This window comes from Ambystoma mexicanum, chromosome 4q (genome assembly GCF_040938575.1).
Source record: "Ambystoma mexicanum isolate Mex_15411 chromosome 4q, UKY_AmexF1_1, whole genome shotgun sequence".
In the NCBI taxonomy this organism is placed as follows: Eukaryota; Metazoa; Chordata; class Amphibia; order Caudata; family Ambystomatidae; genus Ambystoma; species Ambystoma mexicanum.
The window spans coordinates 238,889,381-238,916,352 of record NC_090928.1 but is presented as its reverse complement, the minus strand read 5'-3'; the positions used below and the strand labels follow the sequence as shown (position 1 = coordinate 238,916,352).

General features: G+C 50.7%; 1 protein-coding gene across 1 annotated transcript in view; it reads right to left on the bottom strand.

Moving 5' to 3' along the window:
- The window catches only part of POLR1B (RNA polymerase I subunit B), a 754,587-nt gene that overhangs the window by 349,080 nt on the left and 378,535 nt on the right, over positions 1 to 26,972 (bottom strand). The window contains exon 6 of the mRNA XM_069607790.1: positions 7,363 to 7,586. Within this exon, the coding sequence (XP_069463891.1) occupies positions 7,363 to 7,586 (224 nt within the window). The remainder of the gene's footprint in view (positions 1 to 7,362; positions 7,587 to 26,972) is intronic.

Genomic DNA, 26,972 nt, shown 5'->3' with positions numbered 1-26,972 from the left:
AGGTGATGTGTGAGAAGTGTGTAACCTAGGAGATTTTAATGGAATGTCTTTTGTCTAACAGGGTAGCACTCCATAAAGGTTACAAAGGAGGAAGCCCGTCTCCTCAAAACATGCCCTGGTACCGTGTCCCTGTTTTGGGAGTTTCTGCAAAAGGACACACAATAGCCTCTGGGCCAACATCATGTCTTTTTTCTATAGAGACTGAGAGAGAGGTAGCCCTAGTGTACTCTGGGGCAGTTTGTGTAGAGGGTGTTACTGAAACACTTGCAACTGGTGTGGACGGGAGGGTCCCCCTGGGGTGTTCCCGAGATGCCTCTATGCGTTTTCCCTGTGTTTTGTAGGTTTTGGGTTTTTCAATGGCTGTTTTGATGGACGTGAAACATATTCTGTCGTAGATTTATGCACAGCAATCGGCATCCGTTTTTGTGTACTGCCATGCGCTGGACGCGAAGGCGAAAGTGCAGCAGGCTTCTGACGTGTAGAGTTGCAAGATCGACATTTTCAGTCGTGTGTGGCCTTTTTTTTCAAGGGATTCGTCGAATATCGGCCAAGGGATGTGTGTTTATGGTGCTTGTGTCCACCATGGAGCGAGTGTTCATGTGTGCCCCTGTCACCAGTTGCTTTCCCCATATCAGAGTGTTGGCCCTGCGTACCGGGGCTGGGGACTGACATGCAGGAGTCTACCGACCTCTATTGGAGGTCTTCGTCATCCAAAACGGAGCCGTAGCTGCCTTGGTCCTCATCATCTGACGGACCCTGACGCATGAAAGACCATGCAGACAGTACACATCACACTAGGGATAGTATTACAAACACGTCCAGTCAACCTCCCATTTGGAACTTCGAAAACAAGTCATTGAATACCCCACATCTACCACTAAATGCCAGCTTATGCAAACCATGCGATTCCAAGCAGATCTGCAAGCCTCAGAAATATATTTTTATGAAGACACTGTTTATTAAACTGCTCCTTTGAGTTTATATGCAACAATGTGTAAAATCTATGTGGACAATCGGGGTCAGTTCATGGTTAAAAACAATGATAAAAATGAGTAGAATGTTGAAAGCCTATCAATTTTAATACAAGTAGTTTTTACAATTTTAGTACAACTGTCTTGTAATATGTGCTCACCATCAGAAATACAGTTGCTGCCTGTAATACTTGGCAAAGCAGATTATTTGCAGTGCGAGAGGCCGATGGGCAGGTCCTCAGAAGGATGCAGTTGCCTAGAGGGCCATCCTTTGTACATTTCATGGTTACAGCATCTTTGAAAAAGTAAGCACATTGGTGTTCTTTGCAGTAGGATACTCAAGCATATGGGGCAAAGAGTAGGAACAAGCTACTTACCTGTAACTGTTATTCTCCAGTATGGGTCTGGCATGGATTCACATGCTCATGAATATTCCCCGTTGTCAGGCTGGGAATCCTCGGTAAAGAAAATAAATCAAACGTTTCTGAACTGTCTTTCTCCTAATAACCAATCACTGGTCTCTGGGTCATACTGCCCCCAGCCAATGACTGCCCTCTACTTAAGTCCCTCCCCTGGCAGCCATCTTCAGATTTGGTAGCACGTAAAGTGGCAGTAGGACCAAGAGAAGAGCCGCAGAGGGGTAGGAGGGAGGGTTCGCATGTGAATCCATGCCAGACCCATGCTGGAGAACAACAGTTACAGGTAAGTAACTTGTTCCTTCTCCAGCATGGGGTCTGGCATGGATTCACATGCTCATGAATACAAGAATACATAGCAGTACACACATGCACAACCACGAGAGGTGGCAAGGCTCAACATTAAGCAATACAACAACTCAACATTAAGAATCTCTTACCCCATCACCAGGCCCACCTTCAGGCGAACAGGTTGCGCAGCACTGCCTGGCCGACTCTGGACTCCTCCCTGGAATCCCGGTCGATGCAGTAGAATCTCGTGAAGGTGTGCGTCGACCTCCACATAGCAGCCCTGCAGATGTCCAGCAAGGGCACACCAGACAGGAATGCTATGGTAGCAGCGATCGCTCTGGTTGAATGGGCTCTCTGACGGCCGGGCAGCAGTCGGTTTGCCAACCAGTGACAGTGCATGATGCAGCCGGAGAGCCATCTGGAAATGGAAGCCTTCGAAAGGGCCTTCCCTTGGTTCACAGGTCCAAAGTTCACAAACAGCTGTGATGTCTTCCGAAAACTCTTTGTGCGGTCCACGTAGAACTTCAGCACTCTAGCCACATCCAGCGAGTGCAAAGTCCTCTCGGTCGGCGACAAAGGCGATGGGAAGAAAACAGGTAACACCAAGAGCTTGTTGAGATGGAAGTCCGATGGCACCTTGGGCATGAAGGAGGGGTGCGTCCTCAGCACCACCCTCGTCTCGTGTAATGTCAGGTAGGGTGGTTTGCAGGAGAGGGTCTGGATCTCTCCCACTCATCGTGCGGAGGTGATGGCCACAAGAAACGCTGTCTTCCACGATAGGAACTTCAACGGTGCCGAATGCAGAGGCTCGAATGGCGGCCCCATGAGCCTGCCCAGCACCACGTTGAGCTCCGAAGCCGGGGCCGGAGCCTTCACCGGCGGGAATGATCGCAACAGTCCCTTCATAAACTCCTTCACCAGGCGATGAGACCACAGAGATGATCGCCCCGGAGTCCTGGTGTAGCGGGAAATCGCCGCCAGATGTATCTTGATGGAAGCATGAGCTAGCCCTGCCTTGGCCAGCGACAGTAGGTACGGCAGCACTTGAGGGGCCGTAATCTGCCGAGGGTTAATCTTCTGTGCACGGCACCAGACAGAGAACCTCTTCCATTTGTGTCCATAGCACTTGAGAGTTGAGGACGCCCTGGCTTTTGCAAGCACCTCCTTGCAGTCTGCCAAGATATCGTACCATCCAAACTCTAGTGCTGCAGGAGCCAGGCCTGCAAGTTCAGCGACCCCGGGTCGAGGATATCCACGTTTGTTTGTCTGGGGGGATGCTGACATGTCCAGAAGGTCCGGGAACCATATCTGACTCGGCTACGCCGGTGCGACGAGGATCATCCTGCACCAGGACCGGCTGAGTTGGTTGATGAGTTGCAACGGCAACGGTGGGAACGCATACAGGAACAGGCCGTCCCAGGAGAATGAGAATGTGTCGCCCCCATTGTTCCCCGGCTGGGGAAAGCTGCTGGTGACCATCCGGCACTTGGTGTTCGTCGCCGTCGCGAATAGGTCGATCTGGGGATTGCCCCATTGTTGGAAAAGTAGATCCACTTGATCCTGAAGCAGTTCCCACTCGTGGCATGAGCGTAGCTCCCTGCTGAGCGAGTCGGCGATGGTGTTCTTTATTCCTGCGAGATGGAAGGGTAACAGAAACATCCCCTGGGTGACGGCCCAGTGCCACAGATCCTGGGCTTCCTTGGATAGGGCTGGGGATCTGGTGCCTCCCTGTTTCCAGATGTAGAACATCGTGGTGGTGTTGTCGGTGAAGATCATCACCGCCTTGCCCTTGAGGGACGGGAGGAACAACCTGAGGGCCCAGAACACGGCCCGGCGCTCCAGGACATTGATGTGCAGCAACCTCTCCTCCGGGAGCCAACGGCCTCTTGCGTGGAGATCTCCGCAGTGTGCTCCCTATCCCTCCACGGAGGAGTCTGTCGTCACAGTCTCCTGATGTGCCGGGGTCTGGAAGTCCATACCCGCCGCCAGATGCACGCGGGAGCCCCACCACCGGATCACCTGACGGAAGGACTCCTCGAGCAAGATCCTGTCTTCGAAGCTGCCCGCCGCCTGCATCCAACGGGCGTCGAGGAACTCTTGCAGTGGACGCATCCGCAACCTGCACAGGCGCACGAGGTAGATGCACAAGGACATCATGCCGAGCAGGGACTTGATGGACCTCACCCTGGCCACGTCCATTGTCGACAGCCGTTGCACCTTGCCCAGGATGGCCTTCGTCCTTTCCTCCGACGGAGAAGCCAATCGCGCCACTGTGTCGAGCCTGGCTCCCAAGAACAGGGCGACTTGCGACGGCACCAAGTGGGATTTCATGAAGTTGATCGAGAATCCCAGATCCGTGAGCAGTTGGACAGTCTTTGTTGTGTGCACGATGGCGAGTTCCCTTGTCTTTGCCCGGATGAGCCAATCGTCCAGGTAGGGTTAGACGTGGATCCCTTGCAGGAGCAGCCGCGCCGCCACTGGTGATGGGCACTTGGTGGATACCCTGGGCGTCGACTTCAATCTGAAGGGAAGGGCCTTGAACTGATAGTGTCACCCTTGGACTACGAATCTCAGGAACTTTCGATGTCCTTTTAGAATGGGGATGTGAAAGTAGGCATCCTCCAAGTCAAGCGACGATAGGAAGTCGCCTTTCTCCAGCTGTCCCAGCACGTGCTGGAGGGTGACCTTCCGGAACGTCTGGGACTTGATGAACTTGTTTAGACGATGAAGGTCCAGGATGGGTCACCAGCCGCCGGTCTTTCTCACGAGGAAGTATCGCAAGTACACTCCGGAGCCCCGGAGCCTCTTTGGAACGAGCTTGATGGCTCCTTTCTTCAGCATCGCCCTTACTTACAGCAGCAGTTGAGGGACGTGATTTTCCTTCCTGGCCACGGGTGGAATGCGGGGGCACTTCTTTAGAAACTCAAGGGTATGCCCGCGGGCCACGGCATCCAGCACCCATCGGTCGGTGGAGATGGACTCCCACACGCTGACGAACTTCGCTACCAGGCCTCCCACCGGGGTGCTCAGGTGGGGGCCCGACGCTACGGCCGGTTCAGTCCTGCTTGGCCACGGCCTTGCCGCCTTGGCCTCCTTGGCGACGACAACGAGATCCTCCTGACTTGCCGTGACCTCCGTAGGCCTCCAGCAAAGAGGAGCGGGCCACTTGGCGGTATGTCGAGGAGCCACCTCCAAATCCTTTGGAGGCACCTTGCTTGCCTCCGGAGTTCCGAAAGGGCGGCCGTCGTCGTTGCAGAATGCCCGAGCCGTCTCTGTGTTGGCCTTGATGGCCTGCAGTGACTCGTCCACTGTCTTGCCAAACAGATTGTTCCCATCGAAGGGCATGTCCAGAACCAAGGTCTGCATGTCCTGGCGGAAATCGGTTGCCTTGAACCAACCACGCAGGCGAAGGCAAACGCCGTGGCCCATCTGGAGAAAACCGGTGTCAGCAATGTCCGTGGCCACCGTTATGGCGTGGTCCGACTCCACCTCGCCTTCCTGTAGAATCTCCAGGGCCTCAGCCCTGTTGTCATTCGTCCAGCAGGGGAGCGATCTTAAACCATAGCTCCCTGTCGTAGTGGGCCACAATAGCGAGGGCATTGGCCGCTTTAATCGTCGTCACCGCCGACGAGATGACCCTCCGTCCCATGGCGTCCAGTTTCTTCCATCGCCGTCAGGTGGGGAGGTCTAAGTTGAAGCCGTCGCCCCCGCCGCTTTCTTCTTGGCCGCCGCGGAGATGACCGAATCCGGGGTCGGCTGCGCCCTAAGGGCACATGGGGGCGGAATCCGGGACCTGATACTTCTTCTCGTACCAGTCTCTCCTGGCAGGAGTCGTGGACGGGTTCTTCAGGAGCGACAGCCCCTCGTCCCAGATGTCGTCAAGTAAGGGAATCGAGAGGACCGTCTTCCTCTTGGCCTCACGCAGTTGATAGAGGAAACCTTCCTTCTTCTGTTCCTCGGGGCAGAGCTGGAAGAGCTTGGATGCCCTGGCGATCATGGCGTGGAAGGAGCCAATTTCGTCGGGCGGGGAGGCCCGAGGGGGTGGTGATGGCAGGCCCATCCCATCGTCACCACCGTCGTCATCCGTCCCAGTCGTGGCGGTCTCCGTTCCCGTGTCATCCCACGGATCAGGTGAGGGCGATGAAGGTTGAGAAGTCTGTGAAGGCTGGGACGGTGGGGGGGGGGTGAATCCTCCTCTGCTTGCTTGGAGGGCTTCCTGATGGTCCAGGCTCTGCTGGGTCGTCCGTTGGTGGTAAGGGCAACCTTGTCCTCATCTCCGTACACAACAAGGCCTGGATCGCCATCAAGATCATTCCTGAGTTGTCTTGTGGCCCAGGTACGGGCTGTGACGGGAGCGATGGCCGGGGAGTGGAATCTTCCGCCTCCACGGGCTCCTCGTCGGCACCACCGTCACTTTCCTCGTCTGCCTCGTCGGGATCCCTCCCGCGGGACCGGACTTCCTCGAACTTCTTGTTCAGGATCTTCGCGACTCCAGCCAGCTCCTCCTCAGAGGCAGTATCTGTGTCTGTGATGGCCACCGGGCCCCCCCTCTTTTTCCCCCCCGGGTTTCACGGGGGTCTTATCGATGGGCTGAAAAGACGATTCCCTCTGTGGTGGCAGGGAAACTCTAGACCCCGAGGTCGCCTTCACTGGGGTAGCCTCCACAGGCTTCACCAGGGCTGCCGCGACTCCCGCGATAGAGGCCTTAGCCGGGTGAATCAAGGCTTCATGACCTTGGGCGTGCCTGAGGACTTCACCTTGGGGGGAGGGTCACCGCCTCGCTCCCCCTCGGCTGTCTCCGTCGGGATCGACCGGGGCTTCTCCCGAAGCTTACCCGGGTTCTCCGATTTCCTCTTCCCCGAGCCAGAGCGTTGGCTCGTGGTTGATGGAGTTGGTGAAAGTGCGCCCTGCCTGGCAGCCGAGGAGCCCGACCGATCGGCGCTCCCGGTGCCCGCGTACTCATGGTCCGTTCCGACATGTTCTTAGAAAACGCACAGTCCTTCTCCACGTGCGTTTTTTTGTCTTCGTGAAGGCAGTAGAGACATCTGGCATGCTCATCCTCCTTGAAGACATTCTGCAATCCGCATCCAGGGCAGCTCCTGCACAGCTTGGATCCGGGTGTTGTGTTTTCTTTGTCCTGGGCCATCTACACGTGGGGTAGGCCTCAAAGATCTTCTGGAATCCTCCAAGAAGCGAAACTCGACAAACTTTCTCCCGAAAATTCCGAAACGGGTCGGAAGTAGAAACGGTGGAGCTTGAGGCTCGATTGACTGAAAAAATGAGATTAAACTCTTTGAAAAATCGCAAAACGCAGTAAAAGCTCGAGAGCTATAGCACGAGTTCTCCCAACACTTGAACGTGCGGTAAAAATCTGAAGATGGCTGCCAGAGGAGGGGCGTAGGTAGAGGGCAGTCATTGGCTGGGAGCAGTATGACCCAGAGACCAGTGATTGGTTATTAGGAGAAAGACAGTTCAGAAACGAAACTGATTTTTTTCCTTACAGAGGATTCCCAGGCTGACGACGGGGAATATTCATGAGCATGTGAATCTATGCCAGACCCCATACACCATGTTTATTAGTTACTTTGCAATATGAATTCAATAGTGATTACAATCTAGGTCAACAACTCTTTCACCGAGCAAAAGACACATTCATAAAACACGCTCACAAATGGAATACATACTCCAGTAGGAACTCTGCAGCCCTCTCATCCGAGTACCAATCTGGCAGGTTAAGTTTCACTCTAAAGCGTTCTCCAAGATAGCCAAGAACCTGCTTCTGGGTCGTGCAGTTCTCCTCCATTACCATCCTTAACATCTGCGAGATGCAGTTTTTATAAAAGGAATTGTCTTCTCTTCCTTTGATCAACTCATTAAAAATTTGGTAGTCAGGTAAATTCACTAATGCCTGGTTTGAAATAAGAAATGGGGTTAGAGATTTAGCGAAAAAGAAAAAACATTCTTTAAAAAAGTAAATTCTCAGAAGTCTCAGTTCTTCATTGCTCAAAGTGCATATTCATGGCATGTATCCTTTCAAAACATTAAATGCGTTTTTTCAAACTGGTTCATGTAACAATACTTCTGTATCACAGACACAAAATGCTTCAAGTTAATGCAGTCTAGCCAATACTGTGTGGCATTGATAAGCATAACAATAAAAAGTGGTTTCTTTTTACAGCATTTCTTGTCAATTTTGTATAGTTGACACCTATATGCCCGTATTATACTGCACGTATAACAAGGAACAATTAATCATATATAAATTCACTGATACTGAGCAGCCCTACAGGATTTATTTTTTTTTTTGAAACAATTGAAAATGTATCAAAATCGTATTTTTTCAAATTCCTTCATGAAAAGTACACTTTCGTTGTTTTTGTTTTTTATGTTCAAAAACTTTATTTATTAAGTGCTTGACATTGCAAATGAGGACAAAAGCAGCAGCAGAGAAAATTTAAAAACAGTTTAACATTTGTTATTGCTCACATTTGCACAATACAGATCCAAGCATGGTATCCAGTAAATAGCGGCTTTGGGACATTCATTCTGCCCGGCAGTGGCCAAAGGGAGATAAAATGGCTAGTGACTGTGTGGGGTGTCTCTATTGTTTTGAGTATTTGACTGTTTGGACAGCAGATAATTACGAAATGGTGGCCAAATGACTACTGGTTTGCAGTTTGTGGGATGTAACCAGGACCAACGCTCTTCTTGGTCAGAGGCCCACGTGATTACCCGTAGCCAGTGTGTTATGGATGGGGGAGCGGGCGCAGCCATAGCAGTAATATACATCTGATTGCCAATAACATACGGAGGCTCGCCAACTTGTGGAAGCCGCGTCGCAAATGCTCGAACCTGTGAAACAAGCAGTTAAGTGGGGTGGGTTCTTTATTATGTGGGATATATTGACCCACTCAACAGCATTTCCCCACATCACCAAGCTGCAGTTACGCAGAAACCACAAAATGGTTGCGCTGGCTCCTGTGAGCGCCATGGCTCAAAACTGCGTTTTGCAAACAACAAAAATGGCTGCACCGTCCTGCCAAGCACACATCGGGCAGGATGGAACAAAGGGGGCGCATTGAAGGAGACTTCCAGTGTGTTCCGACATAAATAAAAAGAAGAAATTGGAAAAAGCAGCGTTGTTTGCGGAAAAAGCCAAAATCACCATTTTTTTACGCCAATTCCCCTTATTCATTAAAGTCATCAGGGACGGCCTTAGGACAGGGCGGGCCGGGCGGCCGCCTGGGGCGCCCTACTCACCGTCACAAAGGTAGGGCGCCCCGGCACCAAGAGCACTCTGTGTTGCGTCGCTTTGGATTTTTTAAATTTTCTTTACATTTTTTGGGGGCGCCCAGCGCCCCTCCCGTCATCAAGAGGTGCTGGGCGTCCTTCCCGTCATCAAGAGGCGACGGGTGCCCTTCCCGTCATCAAGAAGCACCTGGGATCTCGAGGTGCACCTTGGTGACGTGACGGGTTGTCGCCCCTCAGGTGGCCGACAGACATTGGACTAATTAAAAAGCCCCCTCCCCTTTGGCGAGGGGGCTTTTTAATTGGTCCAATGCAATGGAATTTTTTGAGCATTTTTTTTGGGCACCCAGCGCCCCTCTCCTCCCCTCACCCCCCCCCCCGTCATCAAGAGGCGCTGGGCACTCTTCCCGTCATCAAGAGGCGCCGGGCGCCCTTACCGTCACCAAGGAGCACCTGGGATCTCGAGGTGCACCTTGGTGACGTGTCGGGTTGTCGCCCCTCAGGTGGCCGAAGGACATTGGACTAATTAAAAAGCCCCCTCCCCTTTGGCGAGGGGGCTTTTTAATTGGTCCAATGCAGATTTTTTAAATCCCAGGGCCTGGCATGCTGCCTTTAGCCTCTGCCAGACTGCCCCAGTTACTCAAGTGAATCCTGTCGGTGCCGTGCCTGACCTGCGTGCAATCCTGCTGCCTTCGGACTCGCCACCGCTGAACAGCTGCAAGTCTCCCACGTTAAAGTAAGTGCTGCTTTTAATGTATTCCTGTGTATGCTGTGCGTGTGTTGTGTTGAGGGCTTTTTTTTAATGTATGTGTGTGGATGCTGTGCGTGTGTTGTGTTGAGAGCTTTTTTTAATGTTTATGTGTGTCGGTGCTGTGCGTGTGTTGGGGGCTTTTTTTAATGTATGTGTGTGGATGATGCGTGAATGTTGTGTATGGGGCTTTACTTTTAATGTGTGTGTGTGTGGATGGTGACTGTATGCATGTGGATGGTGAGCGCATGTTGTGTAGGGGCCTTTGCTTTTAATGTGTGTGGATGGTGGCTGTATGCATGTGGATGGTGGGCGCATGTTGTGAAGCGGCCCTTGCTTTTGATGTGTCTGGATGGTGACTGTATGCATGTGGATGGTGGGCGCATGTTGTGTAGGGGCTTTACCAGGGCTCAAGTCGAGGGTACACGCGGGGGGGGGGTGGAGCTCCCCCACTTTATTCAGAGGGTGGACTTAGTCCCTCCAGCTAAAATGAGAAACATTGAATGTCCTCTTTTAATTTATGAATTAACACTGACCTCGGGGATCAAACCGCAGTCAACAGATTTGTAGGATGGAGACTTCCCCACTGCACTATATAACCTGATGAAAAATAAAACCACTAAAGGTGAAATGTCACATTTCGGTACTGCACGACCCAGGGAAAACATTTGTATTGGTTCTTTGAGTTTAAAACATGCACACCATTTAAAGTTTTCAAAAACACTATTAGAAGAAAATATCCTCTCTTGGTTTTGTGTGTGTGTTGATTTTATGAAAGGAAAATGTCATTCGTCCTGTTCAATTTGGGTGGTTATGCAAAGCCAATTTAATGAAATGTGCATATTTCACCTTGATATGCTAATTTCTGGTGACGTCACATCCCATTGCGTTTGTTGATGAGTCCCCCCACTTTAATTTTTAGGACATCACCCCGGGTACTTTAATGTGTGTGGATGGTGTCTATGCTGTGCGCGCGTTGTGTAGGGGGCTTTACTTTTAATGTATGTATGTGCTCATCTCTGCGGCCATGTCACAGAGAAAGTCAGGGAGTTGTGCATGTAACAGCAATTTAGCATGTTTGTGAGTGGTGCACAGCAGCACACTCAAATGAAACCAAATGTCTGCCATTGGCTCACCATTATGGAATGCATTCGTCAGGATGGGCCACAAAACATATGTTCCATAAGTGCTCTCGGAGGCAAGTGCCACCCCCACTGTGGTAGGCACAGGTCTGAAAGCCCCTCCCAAACAACAAGAGCTACCAAATGTCTGTGGCAAACAATCTTGCTCAGTATGACGCATAAGCATCCCACAGACACTATCTCGCTTTTGTGGTAATTTGATACATGTGTACCGTTGAATCCTGTTCTTTTGTGTCCTCACCTCAATGCACTAACAACTCTGACTCAACCACCCAACTAACCTCACACGTATCTACCACAGCATCACCCACCAGTTAACAATGACCTAACCCAGATTATCCTTTCACTACTCAGGAAATAGTTCTTGCGAATCCCGTAAGACAAAAGCTAGACGGTGAATGACACAGAAGCTAGAGTGATAGAGAGTGCACAGAAGGCGAGCACCAGAATTGAGCAAAGACGTTAGACAGTTACGGCTCATCTGCAAGAAAGGAAGAGAGGTGAAGAACCCTACAGTGGACAAGTGAAGAAAGAGAAATTTGGTACAGTAGACATAAAAATGTCTTTGAAATCCAAGCCGTCTGGTAGCCAAAACCGGAAACGCAAAGCATTGGAGAATCGGGAGCGGGACACCTTAAAGGAAAGAATGGAGCAATTTGTGAAAAGGGCATGCACAGTGGGCGACAAAACCACTCCTGTTGCCACGTTCTCTGCTCCTTTGGAAACCAAGCATGAAACTGGAGTTCAGCCTGCCGCAAGCCCAACTCCCCAACTTGAGGTAGCCCCCGTTATAGATGTTGTGCAAGCTGATGACGAAAACCATCTGCAGATTTCACAAGTTTATCAAAATGACCTTTCAGACCCAGCACTATGGCCTACAGTCATGAGTATCACTTTGAGAGACCACCTTGTGCTCACCGGCCATGCCAAACATGCAAATGCTAATTTTCCAAGAGATGATTTAGGGCGGCATTTTTCAAATGTCCATTACAACAGAAGAATAGGAAATAATAATCCTGAAGTTTTTCATCGTAAGTGGTTAGTGTACTCAGCAGAGACTGTGTATTTTGTTTTTGTTGCAAATTGTTTAGCCAGTCCAGTGTGAAGGGCAGTCTGAAAGAGGGAGGCAGCAGGGATTGGAAACATATTGCACTCTGTCAGCATGAGAATTCTCTCACGCACTTAGTGGCCTATCGAGATTGGGCTGAAGCAGAAATGAGACTGCTCTCAAACAAAACGATAGATGATGAGCATCAGCGTATTTTACTCCAACGAGCAAAGCACTGGCGCAATGTGTGGGAGCGCCTTCTCTCTATAGTGCAGTTCCTTGCTGGCAATAATTTGGCCTTCCGTGGATCAAATGACTGCTTATACAAAAAAGGTAATGGCAACTTTTTAGGCCTTGTGCAGTTATTAGCAAAGTTTGATGTTGTGATGGGGGGACATTTAGAGAAAGTACTTTCAAAGGAAGTTGCAGACCATTATTGTGGAAAAACCATCCAAAATGAACTAATAAACTTGATGGCTGAGAATGTGAAGGAGGATATTGTAAAACGTGCACAGGGAGCAAAGTTCTTTTCTGTCATACTTGATTGCAATCCTGATATCAGCCACCAAGAACAGCTTTCCATAACCATCCGATTTGTGGACACAAATGCAGCCACCATTTGCATTCAAGAACACTTTCTTGGGTTTGAGGCAGTAGATGACAGTACTGGGTTTGCCAATAGAAAGGTTAGGAAAGTCAACTTTTAAATGAGTTGCCCTGTGATATGGTTGGCCTATGATATGAAGACAAACATTTGAAGTCCGGACTTTGGTAGTTGCTCATTTAGTGCGTTTTCATTTAAATGACAGTTTCCCCCTGCAGCATCAAATCCTTGGCAGAAAAGTATATTTTTTTTTCTTTTTGGTTTTGTAAATACATTTTATCCTGCCTTCTTACAGAAAGCCATGTTGTGTGTGTGTTTTATTTCGTAGAACATGCAGTACAGAGGCAAACCCAGATTGCAAAGTATCTTTTTGCCATACATTGTTTGTGTTGCCTAGGTGTTTCAAGATTGGCGTGTGTATTTTTCTTTTTTGGAGGGGGCGCCAAATTTTGTTTCGCCCAGGGCGCTGCGGGTGCTAAGGCCGGCCCTGAAAGTCATTGTGATTAATAGGCCCTACCAAGCCCTGTGTGCCTCAGCAAACCCAGGCATGATTCTGAATTGACAAGTCCAGTCAAACCAACGCTAAAAAGATCAACAAGGAACTTTACTTTTACTTACACAGGAAAACCGTTTGTTATCTTTGCAAAAGTATCCAAAACTCAGCTGTTCAGAGAGAGACTCTAACTAGCTGAACCATGTCTAACAATGTATCTGTACTGCAAACCAACTCCAGCATTCCAGAGAATAACTATAGCTGCAAGACAGTGTGTAAAGATGCTGGAGATGGAAAGTTGAATTTAAGGAAGGAAGGCCAGCTGCACCACGTGTAAAAAAATGGGCCTTTTGCAAATTAAAGAAAAACAAAATGGATGTGTTTTGGAACAGCACACTGATGAACGAAAGCCTGCCAGTCCTTAGCAATATGAAGGGGTTTGTTGATGGCGAGACTATATAACATGGCTTATTTTATGCAACCAGATTGCTTTAATTCTGGATCTAAGATCAGAAATGAAAGATTAAAACTATGGTGGCTGGAGCTGCAAGTTGAAAAACAGGTTTTCTGCTTGGAGGGGTGGCACCAAAAGGAGGGCTCTCTTTCAGCAGATACTGACAACCCCCTGATAATTACGGGGTTGAACAGACTTTTGTCTCTGCTGGTACCCTGACAATGAAGCTCCCATGGAAGAAAGTCTGAAGTGTGAAGGGGCAATATAACTTCAATCAAGGGGGCAACCCCCACCATGTGCTGGAGAAATGACAGTTGGCAGCAGTTGAAGGACAGGAAAACAAATGGACCCAGGAACAAAGAGACCAACAACTATTTCAGGAATAAACTTTATAGACTTTGAAAAATTGTAAAAATGTTGCAGTTTAAAAGTGATTTTTTTGTGCTTTCTTTAGAGACATGGTAGAACTCACAGACACCGTGGGGGCAGAAAGGGCAAAATATTGAGGATGAATCAAAAAGTATCAATGTTGCAAACATACATGTTTGTACATACATCCCAGGGCATAATTCGCATCTGTGTATAAAATTATGGAATTTTAGGCCGAATCTTTCATGTTTAAAATTACCAAAATGTATCAGAAGGGCGAAATAAGGTCCCACAGACTGGAGGATTGGACGGATATGTGCTGCAGATAATATGTGTAACCTGTGGATATGATTTGCTAAGAGATTGCAATTGTACAAATTTATGTTTTTGGCAAAATCAGATTTTAAGTAAAGTAATTGTGGGAGTTTTTGTACATTGTAAAACTCGCATTATAAATCTGACATCATTCCCTTGGAAATCCAACCAGTTGAGAGCAAGGCGGAGACTAGAACCCCTGCCCAATCCAAGTAGTCTACAAGGCCAAAGCATTGCTGATCCTGCACCAGGGTCCACTGCAAAACCCAAGCAGTGCTGGTCCCATTTCCAGCAAGGCCTTAAATCTGAAAACCACTACAATTCCCAAATAACCAAAGGGGAAAGCTGTGGTGTTTTTGGGAAGCATCCTGATCCCACTAATTGCCTGCATGCTGCAATGCTGCCATCCTGCTACCCTGATGACTTTTAGTATCCAGTGACCAGAATTGCCAGTCCAGAAGTGCTATCCGGTGACCAGAACTGCCCAGCTGTTTTTGCCAGGCGCCCTGCCGTGTAGTGACCGAACCGTTGACTGTTCAAAATCCAAAAACTAAAAAGTGGACCCTGAGTAGCCACTCCACCTAAACCCATAGCCTATCTTGTCTTTGTCCTCATCCCACTCTCTAAGTCACCCTATCCTTATCCTGATACCTTGTTCAAACTGTCAGAATCATTCTTGCAATCCTGCTCTTGGTTTCTAGTGCTGGCGTCATCTCTTTAGTAATTTTCCCTTTAGTAATTTTCCCTTGTGTAAATCCTAAGACTTTAATCCTATTTCAAATGATCTGACTGGTTCTGCCAGGGTTGGGTGCTGGGGTTATAGGGTTCAACTCTCGAATCAACCCTGGAGTTTACTGTGTCCCTCTTTGGTGGCCTAGCCTGAATACTCTAGTGTAGAGTAAAACTGTTCTTGTCAAAACAGATTTCCTTTCCTTTTTCGCCGCTCCATTTTACTCAAAGCGCACCTTTCTAGATCTTGCACAACTCATCCAATTTACCAGCTAGAGACTTACTTTCACTTCCATATTGTACCTGTGATCTATAGCTACCCCCCACCCCCACCCCAAAACAAATGCACTTCATATCAGTGTCTTTCACCCATTTTTATTAAAAACCGTTTGGGTAATTTCAGGCGGGAATTGCAAAGTTTCCAAAGTTTCCAACATGTCATTTGCTGCAATCTGTGTTAAACCTGCCACTCATTTCCGAAGTGTATGCTTTTGGTTATCCATTCTTTGTGATTTTTAGTATATTTGCATTGTTGCTTTAGTGAGGAATTATACTGCTTCAAGGTTTTTCACACACATTCATTATTTAATTGTCCATTTCCGAGTGTCATTTTATAACATTGCCAGGGGTTTAAAATCAATTTTTCTCTCTTAGTTGAGGAGAGAAAGTCAAATTAGAATTCTCATTCCTGATTACCTGCTGCTTCTGTTTATCCACTCAGAATTGATTAATTGTGGGTTGAGGGAACATTGCAGGGGGAAATTCTAACTTAAGTGCTATCTTACCTAAACCAAAAGTGCTCCTATTCTGTTGTGCTATGTATATGTTCCACTAGTAAGTTAAACCCAGTGCATTGCTCACATTCTCATCGTTATCACCCCACTGGTGATTGCTACCCCATATTAAAAAGTGTATGATTTCTTTGAATTTTCAAATAAATAAATATTGTATTTTACCAACCAGCCTGGTTCATGGTTCATTGTGACCCGGGGTATTTGAAAAGGGGGTGTGATATGAGTGGTGTACCATCTCAATATTGAATCTAATATTAAAAAATAAGCATTCAGTTGTGCGCTGCATACTAGGCCGAGACTAAGGTGTGCGTCACCTGATTGAAATCCTTAACAATTACAGCCAACTATTACAACATAGTATCACATACCTCCCCCCGGAAGGCACGCAGTTCGGGGCAGTCCCAGAGCATGTGGAGATATCCTGCCACGTCAAAAGTGACATCGGGGGCATTGGGCGGATTGTGTGTGGGAGAAGAGGTGCAGTCTGGCTGGGGTGTAGTGGAACCTGTGCAAAACCTTGAATTGTATAAATCAAAACCTAGAGTTAAAGGAGACGGCCTGAGTCTGCAGGCACATTTCCTCCCAAATCTCGTCAGTAATGTCTATGGCTAGGTCTTTGGCCCAGGTATCTCGGAGTTTCGTAAGAGGCTTCTTGCAGCGGCATTGTAGCAAGTCGTGTAGCCTTGATACTCTGCCACGCGCAGTTGTGCCTCCCTTAACGATATCCAGCAATGGTTCATCAGGGGGTTATGTAGGGAATTCCAGCCAAGTCGCCGTGTCCGCACAGCGGAGTCTAGCATATTGCAGCCAGAGCGAGGCGAGCCTTCGCGTGAGCCCTGGTTGATCCTGAAGCATGATAAAAGGTCCCCGTGTTGTAGACATCCCTCATGATTGTATAGCCCCCTATCGCCTATTGTCGGGTAGAAACTTTATTTTAGGAAACGACAGGAAAATGTTCCACAATGGCAAGTCCCCATGAAAGGGGCGGGGGTTGTCTAACATTCTCCATATCTTGCCCCAAGCCAGCGCAGTCACAGCAATAGGGTTGAAGGCTGTAGGGTCTTTCCACCTTGGCAGCAATATCAATGAATGTACATCACCTGCTGCGAGTTCGATTTTAACATGTGGGTGACGTGTATTGATGTCGAAACAGTAGGCTGCGTAGTATGCCTGTGCTGCTACCCAGTATTTCTCAAAATCTGAGGCGGTGAGACCGCCTTGTGTGCTTGGCTTTGTTAGTGTATCCCATTTTAGCCTGACCGCCCCTGCGTGCCACATGAAATTGTTAATCTCTACCTTCAGTGTCTTAAAGAACACAGTGCCAGGCCACATCGGTATGTTCAGATAGTATAGTAGCTCTGGTAGGCTGATCATTTTAAGGAGCACCACCCGGCCAGCTATTGTGAGTGGGAGCTTTGCCCACAAACGCAGCTTTGCCGTAAGCTGGGTAGGTATATACCATAGTTTCAGGTGTAAAGCGGCGTCTTACGACAATCCCAAGGTATTTCATTTCCTGGGGAGTCAGTTTTGGTGCAGATGACCTGGAGCCCAGATAGTGTCCTGAAAGTTCGGACATCCTGCATGATGGGGCCAGATTCTGTGTAGGGTCACATACAAACAGCAGTGCACCGTCCGCGTATAGTGAGATCATTTCAGGCTTGTCTAAGAGTCTGATTCCCCCATTGGGTGTGTTTGTGTCGGATTGCGTCCGCAAGGAGTTACATAACAATAGCGAATATTAAGGGAGACAGTGGAAATCCCTGCCGGGTGCTGCTGCAGATGTCTATGGAGGGATTGAGGGGTCGATTTATGTTAACTCTAGCAGTAGGGGACGTGTATAGGAGTTGTACACATGATATAAATCGGGGCCCAAAATTGCATTTACGCAGCACTGCCCACATAAATTGCCAGGAGACGGAGTCAAAAGCCTTTCGGATATCAGGAGCCGCTGCGACAGCTTGTGTTTCTGCATTTATCTGTGCCAGAACGTTGAATAGGTGTCTATGATTGAGGGCAGTGGAGCGGCCGGGGACAAAACCAGATTGGTCTGGATGGATAGTGTGTTTCATGTAAGGGGCCAGTCTGAGGGCAGGGATTTTGGCAAATATTTTAACGTCTGAGTTTATGAGGGGAGGGCACGGTAGGACTCACATTGCTCGCCAGGATTATCGGGCTTTAGCAGAACTGCAATCACGGCCTTGCATAATGTGGGGGGGGGGGGGGTGGGGAGCGTTTTCAGTGTACAGGATTCTTCCCATAGAGCAGTCAAGAGAGGGGCTAGGAGGGATTTAAAGTGTTTGAAGAAGTCCATAGTGAGGCCATCCGGGCCAGGGGACTTTTCGGAGGGGAGGGACTCTATAGCAGCAGATATCTCATCTGAGGAGATGGGTCGGACTAGAATCTCCCGGGTCTCATCAGACAGCATCGATGATGGCAGATTGTCTAAATATACATCATTTTCAGAGTGAGTCGCCTTGTCGGAGTTCGCATATAGTGTGGTGTAGAAAGAGTGGAATACCTCGGAGACCTCGGATGTGGTGTGAACCAGGGTGCTAGATGCTTTTCACAGAAGTGGAACACGGTGGGTTCCTCCCGCTTGTTGTACAATCCTGGCCAGCAGTCTACCAGGCCTCTTGCCCTCCCTGTACTGTCCTGCCAGGCCAGGGTTGTCCAGAAAACTCAATTCTCTGTCAGGGTGTGTATGGAATCTGTCTAGTTCAGACTTAATGTCGCTCAGGGCAGAGACACTAGGTGTAGATGTGTACTGGAGCTCTAGTAGTTTTAGGTTGGTTTTGCTAGTATGAATGTCCAACTAGACTCGGTGGCAAGACCCATACCTCGCACATAGACTTTAAAAGCCTCCCATAGAATCGCCTGTGTATTCACTGAGCCTGTGTTCATCTCAAAGTACTCATCTACACATCTCCCCATTTCGGTCGCAAAAACAGGGTCTAGTAGTGCCTGCAGCTTGACCCTCCATACTTTTCTAATGCCCAGTATGTCCCCCAATGATAGCGTCAACGGGACCGGAGAGTGATCCGAGAAGGTTCTAGCAAGTATGTCAGCGTCGCCAAGGTGGGTCATGAGGATTCCGGATAACCACCACATGTCTATCCGGGAGTGAGAGTTGTGTACTGTGGAGTAATAAGAGTATTTGCATAATGTCGTATTGAGCGTCCTCCAGGCATCCATCACCTCAAGGTAAGTTGGGCCCTGTCGTATCATCTGGGCAGCCCTGGTCAACGGTGGGGGCCTACTGGCGTACTTCCGGATCTGTCAAGGCTTACATCCACTATTGTGTTAAAGTCGCCGCCCCCACAGGATTGGTATTAGAGGGTATAGCGCCAGCCACTCGAATACTTCAGAGTAAAATTCAGGGTCATCTATGTTTGGTCGTATGCATTTAGCAGGACAATTTCCTCACCCTTTAGCACATCCTGCAGGAGCAGATAGCCCCCCAGTGGATCTAAATGCGCCTGCTTGTGAACATACGGTATGGATTTATGGATAAGGGTCCTTACATCCTGACTGAGTCGAGTAAGAGGTAAAATATCTTTGTTTGCCCCAGCTTCGGGCAAATATTTCACAGATCGCGGTCGATGCATGTGTCTCCTATAACAGGACTCACGCCCGTGCCGTTCAGTGTAAAGCTGTAAGCGTCACATTTTGGTTGGGTTGCCCAGACCCCGAACAATTCAGTCCCCATCAAACCAGAACATGATATAGGCCTTGTGCCCTATTGGGGCCAGTTTCAGGTAGTGCAATGGAGCCCTAACTATATAGCAAAGCATTCTGACAACAAACTCAAGCATGTCAAGCATTTTTTTGTATAACTTCCCCACAACCCACCTCCCACACACCCGTTCCTCCCCCTATCAGAGGAATGATTGCCTCTATCCCTCTCTGACCTTTGCCCGGCATCTACACAGCCTAGCTTACAATTCAATCAAACAGGGTACTGGTGCATATTTCCCAAGTATACAGAGCAAAAATTGTGTCTTTGGGGGAAATGCCTGTGCCACTCATATCGTCCAATTTTGTGTGTATGGCAGTGAATACCTCTCGCATGTACTCCATCACGCGATGGAGCTTGCTGGATTCATCTATCCTAGGCACTCCACCGGACGTGCCTCCCGTAGCTTTGGCTCCTTCCGCCGCCCTAGGTGTGGCTTTAGCAAACAGGTTTATCGAGCTCTGTTTCTTCCCATCTCCCTTAGCCATCGCTACTCTGCTACACAATGGGGGCATGTAGCTAGGCGATTGGTAAGAGACAGGTCCAGCGGCTGCGGCTATCAGGGCGACAGCCGCAGGGTCTGGCAGGCCGCCGCAAGTTGCCAGTGCAGATTTCTGCAGCCGGAGGCACTAGTGAAGTGGTCTGAGTGCCCTGTGTGTTGGGTGTAAGGGATGTTCCAGTTGCCACAGAAGGTACTCAGCAGTACATTTCAGCGGTATTGGGGAAGCTGGAAGGAGTATTCCGCGTACCCACCTGGGTGCCAGCTGGGGCCATCTGCGTAGTACAGTACTTTAGTGAGACATGGGGCTGAGTGTGGTTGACACTGCTTGTAAAGTCGCTGCACCTGTCAGGTAGAGTTGACAAGAGCCCTTCAGGAAGGTTGGCGGGAGCCAGGGCTGTGATACAGAATCCGGTAGTTCCTTATGCAGCAGGTGGGCCACGCTCTGTCCGCTGCGGTCGCTTTAGGCGGTAAGGGTGTAGGGAGTATTGCACAGCCAGGGGCGTGTTTTGATGGTGACTCCACAAGAACAGTGGTTGGTCTTTGCTCTGGGTATAAGCAGCAGTCGAGTGGTTGCGTGGATATTAGATGGGGAGGCTCCAGAGGTGAGGTGCAGGGGTATTATATTTGCTGATGGCGTTCCTACTGCACAAGACACCCCTATGCCGCTTATTCTGCATTGCTGTTTCGGGTAGCTTATAACAGCAGAGGGCCCAGTGCAGCGCACTCCGCTAGGCAATCAGTCTGTGCATGGTCCCCTTGTCTGTGAGGGCCTAGTCCAGATGTAGAAGCACGGTGCTGCAGCAGCACAGTCCACATCAGTTCGGGAGGGCTCCGAGATGATGGCCCAGATGTGGGAAGCCAGTGGGAGGAGTGCGTGCAAGTATAACGTATTCTCTGGACTGCAACAGCTGTTCAGGGTATTACGCTGACACTCTGAATTTATTGCGGCTCAGCGCAGGCTTCAGAGGTTGAGTGATAGCTCTGATGTGCACTTCAAAGCATCATATTGTGTATGTTTCCCACAGCTTACGTAGATGCAGCAACCAGAAGCACAGCACATAGTAGGGGCCTGAGGCTGCCCGGGGAGGCGGGAGGCGGGATGCATGTTCCAGCACAAGTGCAACGGCTTGCCTCCCAGGAAGCTCAGGTCCGTGGGCCCCCACTGCAACTCTAGGAGGATCGGGGGCGGTAGCGTGAGCAAAGCCCAGCTCCCAGCGGTATCTGGGCCCTTTGCGCCGTTCTATGGCACTGTGGATACTAAGGCCCCAGGTACGGTCGTACCGACCATGGGTTGATGCGCTGGGACCACCGGCACCAATCCGCCACTGGAGGTTCAAGGCTCAGATGTCCGGCGGCGCTGTGCGGAGATGGGGGGCATCTGCAGCGTGGCCTGGCGCTGGGACAGGGCACGCTATGTCACTTGGCGATCAAACTGACCTGGATGCTCCCTTAAAGGGGGCGCTTGATGGGGTTCCTCAGTGGCGCTGTTGCCGCAGTGTGGATTTCAGGGCAGCCGCCTCCTCCCTCTCGCTACTTCCGTTAGGCTCGTACCTCAAGGAGGAGTAGTGCAGGGCCAACGGAGGGCTGTAGGGCCAGTGTTACTTCAGTTAGTTCCCCGGGAAGCAGGGCACGTCGAAACCAAGAGGATTCAGTTACGCATGCTGTCTGCAACGTAGGTGCATCTGGCTCACTGCATAACGCACCCTTTGAATAAGGTTTTGAGGCATGTATAAATGCCAGACGGCGGAAATCGTCTAACAGGTGGCTATCTTCATTGTGTGCAACATCGCTGTTTTTGTAGGAGGGCTCGCTGTGCCCCAAAAGAAAAAGGCATCAGATGGCTTTGAATAGAGAAAAAGATAGCAATCACTTCAGGGCAACCAGGTTTCACCAGTTTCCCATGATGCAGTATAATGGCAGTTGAGCCTCAGTCCATTTTCTGTTGTAAGGGGAAAAGGTATTTAATAAATTATAAAAGTTACTCACCTTAGTGACCTTAGTCCCCTTTCCTCCATACTGCATGGGCGTCCCTTCCAAGGGACGCGAGACGGAACATTTTTCACCAGAAAAAACCTTCTTCCCCTTTAAATTTAGAGGCGTGCGGGGTGCAGCCCTGGGAGCATGTGCTGCCCTGACTCCGCCCTCCGCTGCCATACCTCAGTCCCCATAGACGCGTTGACAATAGATTTAACATTGCCTAATGACACTAATATTATTAGGGGGGAGTATGGTGGGATGTATGGACGAAAGGGGACTAAGAGTACGTTAGTCACTACGGTGAGTAACTTACAATTACTCTTACGTCCCATCCCCTTTCCTCCATACTGCATGAGCGATTACAACTGAATGTAGCCCCAGGGTGGAGAGGAGACCCTCTTTAAGCAAATAGGTTCCTGAGAACCGCCTGTCCGAACTCTACATCAGATCTAGAGCCGGCATCCAAACAGGAATGCTTGCAGAAAGCCGAGGGGGAGGCCCAAGTGGCCGCCCTGCTTATGACTTGCCAGGGGACATGGCGCTGGAATGCGATGGCCGTTACCTTGGCCCTGACTGCATGGGCATGCATGTTTGCCGGAAGCGGATTGTGCTGCCCCTCGTATGCTTCTTTGATTTCCGTGACCATCCAGCAGGATATGGAGGCCTTGCAAGCTTGGTAGCCTGGTCTTGCACCTCCAAAAGTGACAAACAGGGCGTCTGACTTGCGGAAGCCTTGGTCCTGTTACGGTAGACTTTCAGGGCACGCCTGACATCTAGGCAGTGCAGAACTTTCTGTGCCTCGTCCTTAGGATCGGCAGAAACATAGGAAGGACAATTTCCTCGTTCAAATGGAAAGCAGATGGCACCTTAGGCAGAAATGCTGGGTGTGTCCGCAAGACTACTTTGTCCCTGTGAAAGGTAGTATATGGTTGTGAGGCGACCAGCGCCTTGATTTTGCTGACTCTGAAAGCCAAGGTGAGGCCGACTAATAAGGCCGTTTTAATGGTGACCAGCCTTATGTCCACGGATGCGACTGGCTCAAATGGTTTGTGCGCCAGGGCGCCCAAGACCATGTTCAGGTTCCACACGGGGTGTGGCCTCTTGATGGACGGGTAGAACCTTGCGAGCCCCGTCAAGTGTTTCTTGACAATCGGATTGGAGGAGGAGAAGACCCCTCTCCTCAGAGTTCCTGTAAGCCCCGAAGGCTGCGAGGTAAGTGCGGCAGGAGTCAACCTACACACCTACGTGGGCGAAGTGCGCGGAGAAGGAGAGCACGTCGTCTAAAGTACATGCCAGTGGGTCGATTTCCTTGGAGTCTACCCAGTGGCAGAACCTGGTACATTTACTTTTATACTGGGCCCTGGTAGTCTTGCTCCTAGCACCCTGTATGATCTCCGGATTAGCCTGGGAGAGGCTGAGGTGCCTTAGAGTTACTTGCTCAGGAACCACTCTGTGAGGGCTAGTTTCTGTGGTTCGGGTGGATGACTCTGCCCCCCTGCTGCGACAGAAGATGTGCTGGGCCCGTCGGGAGGTGAATCGGTGGCATCTCCGAGAGGCTGAGCAGCTCAGAGAACCATGGCCTGGTTGGCCACCATGGAGCTATTAGAATGATGTTGAGCTGGCCAGACTCCTTGATCTTGCAAATCACTCTGTGAATCAGCGTATTTGGTGGGAAGGCGTACGGTGTCATGCTGTTCCACTGAAGCCGAAACGCGTAGCACAGGGAGCCGGGGCCCTGTCCCTGCCAGGAGGCGAACTGAGGGCACTTCTTGTTGTGCCAGGTGGCAAAGAGATCCACTTGGGGAGGCCCCATCTGTTGAAGATCTTCTGAATAACAAGGTCGTTTGGCTGCCACTCGTAGTTGTCCGCTCCAAACCTGATGAGCCTGTCCGCCTCCAGGTTGGCTTCCCCCAGAAGGTGGACTGCTGTGAGGTAGATGTCGTTTTCCAGGGCCCACTCCCACATGCTGATTGCCAGTCTGCACAGTGCAGGGGATCTGGTGCCTCCCTGCTTGTTGACATAGAACATGCTGGTCGAATTGTCTGTCTGGATGAGGACAACCTTGCCCCTGAGAAGTGGAAGGAATGCTCTGAGAGCTAGCCAGATGGCGTCCAGCTCCAACCAATTGATGTGATACTCCAGCTCTTGTCGGGTCCAGGTGCCGTGGACTGAGAGATCGTCAAGGGTGGCTCCCCAGCCCTCGAGCGAGGAGTCTGTGGTGATGGTGACCTGCGGGAGGGGAGGCCGGAAGGGCTTGCTCATCCGTAGGTTGCAGTCTCTGGACCACCATGCGAGGTCCAGGTGGAGAGATGGAGGAACGTTGATCAACTGGGATTGAGAGCCCCGCTCCTGGTTCCATGATGCCGCGAAGTGCAGCTGTATCCTCCTCATTCTGAGTCTCGTGTGGGGGACGGCAAGTAGGACCGCTGCCAAGAGACCAAGGAGATGCTGGTACCACCAGGCTGAGGTCACTTCTCTGCTGAGGAAGTGAGTGGTGGCCCTCTTGATGGCCGAGATCTTGTCCTCCAATGGAAATACCTTCTCAGAGCAACTGTCCCAGATGAGGCCCAATAAGGTCAGAGTCTGCGTGGGCTGCAGCTGCGACTTCTTGAGATTGAGCGAGAAGCCCAGATCATACAGTGTGTTCATAAGGGCATGGGAGGAGTGGTGAACCGCTTCCAGAGATGTAGATCTGACGAGCCAGTCGTCGTGGTATGGGTAGATGTGGAGGCCCTGTGCTCTGAGGAGGCCAGCCACAGCATTCATGAGTCTGGTAACGACCATGGGGGCCGAATTGAGGCAAAAAGAAAGGACCTTGTATTGGAAATGGTAGCCCATGATCCTGAAGGAAAGAATGATGGGGCTGCCAAATCGGGCGTGTAGATACACGTCCTTCAGATCCAGGGAGCACATCCAGTCTCCCTTGCACAATGTCTCTGCTATAAAAGCTGGCGTAACCATCTTGAATTTTTGAAGAGGTAAGGAGAGGTTGAGGGTGGAAAGGTCCAGCACAACTCTCAGGCCCGCCTGTTTTTTTCTGAAGGGCGAAAATCCTGGCGTAAAAGCCCAAGCCTCGCCGGGAGGCTGGGACTTCCTCCACAGCCTGGTTATCTACGAGTGACCGGATCTCCGTCAGAAGAGTTGCTGTCCCAACTTGAGGGAGTGGAAGGGATGAGGGAGGAGAGGCTGGGATGGGTAGGTGGATACTACAGAGGATTTAGGGGTCCCCGAAATTCTGGTGCCAGCACTGTGCATGGAGTGTAAGCCTGCCCCCACTGGAGACACGTGGACCCTGAGGGGCGTGTCATGCTTTCTTTCCTTCAAAGGCTGTTGCTGAGGAGGGGGAGTGGAAAAAGCCTCCTCCTCAGCTTTGTTGCTTCTGCCGATTTGGAGTCAGGGAGCGGTCGGGCTGCCTGGACCTGCGTTCCTAGAAGCCACGGAATCTTCCGTATGTGCGTCCCTTGTCGGAGCGCTGCTGTGTCTGGGTGTACAATTTGGGCGTGGTCTTTGTCAAGATGGATAAAGACTTGGCCGTTTGCGAGCTGTTTTTCTTCTTGTCCAGCTCCTTGTCTGTGGTGGAGTGAAAGAGGTCTCCCACGCCCCCTCGAACAGCAGGTCTAATATGCGTTCCTGGACATCCGGGTTGCATTTCATTGCACAGAGCCAGGCTGTCCTTCTCATGTCCGTGGCGATACAGATGGCACCACCAGAGGTGTCAATATGGGCCACAGTGGATTCCATGAGGTCCTGCGCCACCAGCTTAGCCTCAGCCAATCCCGCCTTGAAACGCGTTTGACTCTGTGTGGGGAGTTCCGGGAGAAAGTCTGCAATTTCCTGCCATAACCTCTGGTTAGCGGCAGCCAGCATGGCATCGGCCTTGGCCTGATGAAGATGCAAGGATGCGTTGGAATACAGCTTCTTCCCGTAAGCCTCCAAGATCTTCTCCTTGCCTAGCAGCGTCGCAGATGAGGAGGCTGAGCACGCCTGCGGCTTGGAGTATATTGATGCCGCAGCGATCACCGAGGAGTGTGGCTGAGGATGGGTCTATAGCAAGAGTGTATCCCCCTCCAACTGCCTGTACTTGGCGTCCAGGCGTCGATTGACTCACTGGGCCGAGTGGGGCTTGAGCCAATCCTTTTTCGCCAGGGAGACTACATCGGTCTGCAGTGGAATTCCTGTTTTGGCAGAAGGGCGTCGCGTGAGGACTTCGCAAGGACCCTTTCTGCTCGACCTCTGGTTGAGGTAGGCCCAGGTACTCGCTAGCCCTGCAAGACGTTTGTGGAAGGCCTTGGCTGACAAGGGTATATCAGGGTCATCCTCCTCATCCGTATCCTGTGGGTCAGGAGGGTCCTGCGTTGGTGGAGGAGTAGCAGGAGCCGGGGGCTGGGGTACAGGGACCGGAGCCGGGGGCTGCGCCAGAGGATGGTACGGAACCACCTGAGGAATCGGCTGGGGGCCGGAGGTAGAGGTTGCGCTGGGGCCGGAGGAGCCTGAGGTACTGGAAGCATTGGAGGGAGCACGTCCTTGATGGCATCCCTGAGGATAACCCCCATCCGAGGGTACTTCATGAACCCAAGGAACCTCTCAGGCCGGAGGAGTCGTAGGGAATATAGACGGAGTAGCGGGAGGCTGCTGGAACCGCCTCAAACTCTGCCCATACGGACGCAGCGGGAACCTACCCTGCGCAAATGAAGGATAGGTTGTAGGCCACATACCTGGTTGAGGGCAGTCCCACCTTGACACTCGTTCCTTGCCAAACTCGTGGAATGGCGCCGGACGGGTGCTGAAGTCTGGCACGGCGGCCATTTTGTCGAGCTGCCTGCCACGTGCCTGTGCTGTGTTGCTCGGCTCGCTGGGCCGTCTCCTTCAGGACTCTTGTATGTGGATCACGAGGCAAGCCCTGCTCCTCGGGCCTAGCCCCGGTAGGCGAGACACCCTCGACCCGGGGGTCCGTAGAGCTGCATTTAGGAACCCCCTTAGACGTATTGCTGGTAGTAGAGCGCAGCCCCTCGGATAAAATGCCAGTACAAGGGTGGAGCCACTCGGGTGACGATCCGGTACAAGAACCTTCCGGTGCCTCAACACTGTCACCGGGAGGATCCAAGGATCCCTCTGCCTGTAGGCCGTTAGCTGAAACA